Below are 4572 nucleotides of genomic sequence, written 5' to 3'. Positions count from 1 at the left end.
GGAGGGAGCAAGGGGAAAGCGAGCCACGAAGCCCACCCTTGCTGGCAAGGCAGCTCTGTCCGGCGTTTACCCGCATGGAGAAGCAGGGCTGCAACTTGCTCCGAGTGGAATTCCCTGCCGTGTTGTTGTTACAGCTCTGGCACACATGGGCATCTGACCCCCCCAGCCCAGCCAGTGGCTTTGCTGCACAGGAGCCTGTGGATGGGGCAAATGGGACTGAAGGGAGGCAGGCAGGTGGGATTTTGGAAAAAACAACACATGGACAACTTAAATTCACAAAGATCACCCCACCCTCTGCCTGCACAGCTCCCATGGAAAGGTGCTGGGCATGGCTGTGCCCCCAATACCAGCAATGGAGCAAACTGGAGCTCAGCGGGTAGACCTGCCTCCTGAAATGGCAAAAGCCACCTACTTAGGACACAAGTGGTTGCAGGCAGTAAAAAAGTATCACCAGTCTCATAGAAAGGCTTGCGCTGCAAGGGACCGTCTAGTTCCAACCTCCCTGCATGGGCAGGGGTGCCACCCAATAGATCATGTTGCTCAGGTTGCTTACCTAAGCCCAAACTGAGTGCTGTGCCAGGGGATGCCCAATTCCTTTCCTCCCAAGCAGCCCAAGGAGAGGGATGCAGGAGGGTTGCCCACAGAGGGATCCGCCTTTGCTTGTCAGTTGGTGGTGTGAAGGAGAGGCAGAAGGGGGGGCCGAGGGCTGAAGGCAGCACCCCACAGGAGCAGGGTCCAGCTGGCAGCACGCTTGGCAGCGGTAGTCAGTGGCAGGCTATAAATACCTCTGACAGGAGATAGAAACACAAAAGCCGTATCCACTTTCCCCAAATAGCTCAGCAGCCAGGCCAGACAAAGGCACATTGATGGAGCAGCCATGGTGTACCAGCTGGGCTGGGCTCTGCTGGCAGAGAGAAACCCCACTCAGCATCAGGAGCCTCCAGCCGACCTGCCCGCAGGCACTGCAGCAGCAGTGTCCCCAGCACATGGCAGGGCTGTGCTCCATCCCATTCCCTGCAAGTATTCAATGCCAAGCTGGATGGGGCACTGCACAACCTGTTCTAATGAGTGGCGTTCCTATCCATGGCAGGAGGGGTCACTTTAAGGTCACTTCCAGCACAACCCATTCAGTGATTCAATGGGTGCCTACTAACCCACAATCTCCCTTGCTGAGAGGGATAAGTATTTGAAGGATGCAAACCCTTGGGTAATATCAAGCTGTTGGAGGTCCCATCCCCAGTGTATCCCTTAGTTAGAGTGCAAAGCGGCAATTGCGTTGTCTGTTCTCCAGCCCCTGCTCTTCTCTTTCACATCCAACACCAGCCAGCATATTTCAGGGCTGGCAGGGAGAGCTGAAATTGGATGACACATGCCTGGAGTGACTGTCCCTGTGCTGGCACAGCTTAAAAGGAAGAGAGAGCAAGAGTGAAGGGGGATGGGGGCTGTCCAGGGACCAGGAAACAAGGAGTTACATAAGCTATGCTCAGAGTAGCCCTGGAGACCTACAGTGTCACGTAGCAACACTTCATGCTCCAGGAGCACAACAGGTTTGCCCCTGCTCACAGCAACTTGCAAGACAAAGGTTGGTCCTGGGCAGCAACACCAGCTAGAGACAAGTCCCCTGAGTTTACTCCAGCAGGGCAGGAGTGGGGCTAAGGGTAAGTGTGGGATCATATTCAGGCAGGATTGTTGGGGAAGGAGCTGCTCACCTGAGCCAGGGGGAAAGGCTAGGGATGGAAGGGAGAGCAGAGGGTTTGGATAGACTGTGCATGGCTGTGCTGGATCAGCCCCCGCTGTCTGAGGCTGATGGGCATGAAGGCACTGGAGAAGGGAAGGCAGCTGCCATGGACCCCTCAACCCCTCTGCATCTTGTCCCATAGGGACCCACATGCCTGCTGGCATGGGATTTGCAGAGCAAAGCAAAATGACAGTGGGATGGAGACGCTATGGGACACCTGCCTCTCCCTGGCACTCGTTTCCATTCCAGGCCACCCATATGGCTGAGCAGCCCTTCACAGAGATGACCCTCCCAGCCCAGGTGATGGCTGCAGACAACACTGAAGCGCCCCCACTCCGTGCTGTGCGCCGTGGCTCCCAGCCCCCAGCCTGGGGCTCCGAGGAAGGAAAACCACTCCTGCTCTCACGCCGCAACTCTATCCTCAGCCGCCGCAGCTCATTTGGGGTGGTCCCTGGAAGCAGGCGCCCCTCCATTGGCCCCTGGATGCTCCACAGCCGTGTCAGCTTCTCTGGGCTCCCACTTTTCCAGCCCATCCTCAAGGCCTGCCTAGAAAATACTTACAGGATGCAGCCAGATGAAGGCTGTAAGTTCAATGCGGAGCGGGTGCAGCAGGTGCTAGAGGGGGCCCTGGCGAGTGCACTGGGGACCACTGCCTACAGTCCCCAGGGCAGTGCCCCCCTAGTCCAGAGCCTGGTCGAGTTCCTACAGAGTCGGGCCAAGGAGGTGGTGCCACCCCGCTACAAGCTGGTCTGCCATGTGGTGCTGGGTCAACAGGGCCAGCAGAGCCTGTTGGTAGCCAGCCGGGCACTATGGGATCCTGAGACTGACAGCTTTGCCTCTGCAACCTTCTCCAATGCCTCCCTCTTTGCTGTGGCCACAGTGCACGGGCTCTACTTTGAGTAGCACACATGCCTCTCCATTCACCGAGTCTTGTAGAGCAGGGGGAGAAGAGCTGGAATAAAGAGATTTTGTCCAGCTGCGTCTCATACCCAGAGTCCTTGGCCGTGGTGTGTGGAAGGAACAAGACACAGATGCTTAACTCTAGCCTCAGCTCACACCCACCGTAGCTCCCACTACTATGGTTTGCGAAAAGACCCAAAGGGCAGCAAACACAACCCAAAAGGCTGGATTGCCCCAGAACAGGCAACTGCCCAAAGCTGTTGGAGCAGCCTAGGCTGCTTCCCACAGCACAAGCTGCTCTCAGGCAAGTTGATTTCACCAACACTGGGGAAGGTGACAGATCACCTTCAAAGCAAACTCATGGAACTCTTTCCTGGCTTCATTCCCAACTTGTATCCCCCATCACACAACATGTCATAGTGCAATCCCTCCAGCACCTGGGCCATAGCTCCTGCAGCTCAGCAGAATCAGGAGTAGCTGGATTGGGTCCAAGTGCAGAGAGAATTGGGAATGAGTTTGGCAGCAGCTAATTCTGTCCTTCCTGCCAGCCCCATGAAAGCAGTGGAGGTACACCACATGGGCTCCTCACATTCATCCTGCCTCCCTGACCTTGTCCTCTAGCAACAGACAGGGGCAAGAAGGGTCTTTCCTGGCAGCCAGAAGCAGACCCGATGCAAGGATGATGCCGAAGCCCTTTTGTGACTTCAGCTTCAAAACAAGGCAGACGGAATTTGCCCTTACACAAATAAGTTTTTATTAAGGTGAGTGAGGAAGAGGGGAGCTGCACATGAACAGACCAACAGGAAAATAAATAATTCCATATAAATAAGATACATAAATAGTCCCACATGGCAGAGACTGCCTTGAAATAAGAAACATCCCTGGGTCCCAACAAGAAGAGGGCTTCTCCAGGCAAGTCCTCAGATCCCATCCCCCTCCTTTATCAAACCTCAGGTTGTACCACACAATTCACAATTTTGGAGTAGACAGGGCACAGCTGGGCCCAGCAGAGCCCCCTCCTTAGTGTAGCAGTTGCAGAGTGACACACACCAGCCCACAGAGCCCCTGGCAGGGCAGGCATTGCCCTTCATTCCTGTCCATCCATGGGAAGGGATTTTTCCTATGCCACAGCACCCAAGGCTTGAAGTCAAGGCTGTGCCAGTCCTTGTCACGCCACACACGGTCTGTGTGGCCTGAAGAGGGCCACACCTGGGCAGGGCAGCCTGCAGCCCACTGCAAGCAGCTGCAAGCCACAAACAAGGCACTGCCAGCCCCAAACCTGGCTGCAAGGGCAGTCACCCACCATCACCTCCATGTACCACCCCACTCAGTCCATCCCACCAAGACCAGCACAACCAGAACAGGAGCTGCCAGCGGGAAGACAGCAATTGCCCAGAGCCAGGGAGCAGCTGTAACCACATCCACATGTCTTAGTCCAGAGTCCAGCTAAGCACTGGGATACACAGTGTCCAGGTGAGCAGCCAGCACCACAACATACCTCCCATCCCATGGGAGGGCAGAGGGGGAGACCACCATGTCCAGAGATGGTCCCCCAAGGTCCCATGCTAGGCCTCAGCCCATTCTTGGAGAAGCTTGAGAATGTATCTGAGGCGGTGCTGGAGTTCAGGAGAACAGCCCAGCTCCTGGATGCTGCACAGCTTGTAAGTGTAAGAGTTGCGCTCCTGGTTGATGTAGGTGACAAGGCAGGAGTGGTCAGGCTTGCTAATGATCACCTTGGTGTGGTCATTGTAGAAATTCACCTAGGAGACAAGTTGGACTTGGTTTAACATATGCTTCCTGCAGCATGTCGGGAGCCAGGATGGAGCCACACTTCCTGCCTCAACCCGTTCCTCCTCCCCAACCTGCCCAGGAGCAACCCTGCTCCATGTCCCATGGCAGGAATGTGTCAGCCTAAGCACTGGGGCAGACAGAAG

General features: G+C 55.8%; 2 protein-coding genes across 2 annotated transcripts in view; one reads left to right on the top strand and one right to left on the bottom strand.

Annotated features, from left to right (window-relative positions):
- The first annotated feature begins 1996 nt into the window (after positions 1–1996).
- On the top strand, positions 1997–2641 carry TCTEX1D4 (Tctex1 domain containing 4). Its single transcript, XM_009072861.1, has one exon. The coding sequence runs from the start codon at positions 1997–1999 to the stop codon at positions 2639–2641; it is 645 nt and encodes a 214-aa protein (XP_009071109.1).
- A 1562-nt stretch (positions 2642–4203) lies between these two features.
- The window catches only part of PLK3 (polo-like kinase 3), a gene marked incomplete at its 5' end in the record, with an annotated part of 5433 nt that continues 5064 nt past the window's right edge, over positions 4204–4572 (bottom strand). Inside the window, 1 exon segment of the mRNA XM_009072862.1 lies at positions 4204–4398. Coding sequence (XP_009071110.1) covers positions 4204–4398 — 195 coding nt within the window.

This window comes from Acanthisitta chloris, unplaced genomic scaffold (genome assembly GCF_000695815.1).
Source record: "Acanthisitta chloris isolate BGI_N310 unplaced genomic scaffold, ASM69581v1 scaffold41314, whole genome shotgun sequence".
Classification (NCBI taxonomy): domain Eukaryota; kingdom Metazoa; phylum Chordata; class Aves; order Passeriformes; family Acanthisittidae; genus Acanthisitta; species Acanthisitta chloris.
Note: the sequence above shows the minus strand (reverse complement) of the source record. Positions and strands in the feature narration are given on the sequence as shown.

Excerpts from the sequence above, each read along its gene's own strand:
- TCTEX1D4 (XM_009072861.1), top strand. The coding sequence starts at position 1,997 with ATGGCTGAGCAGCCCTTCACAGAGATGACCCTCCCAGCCCAGGTGATG.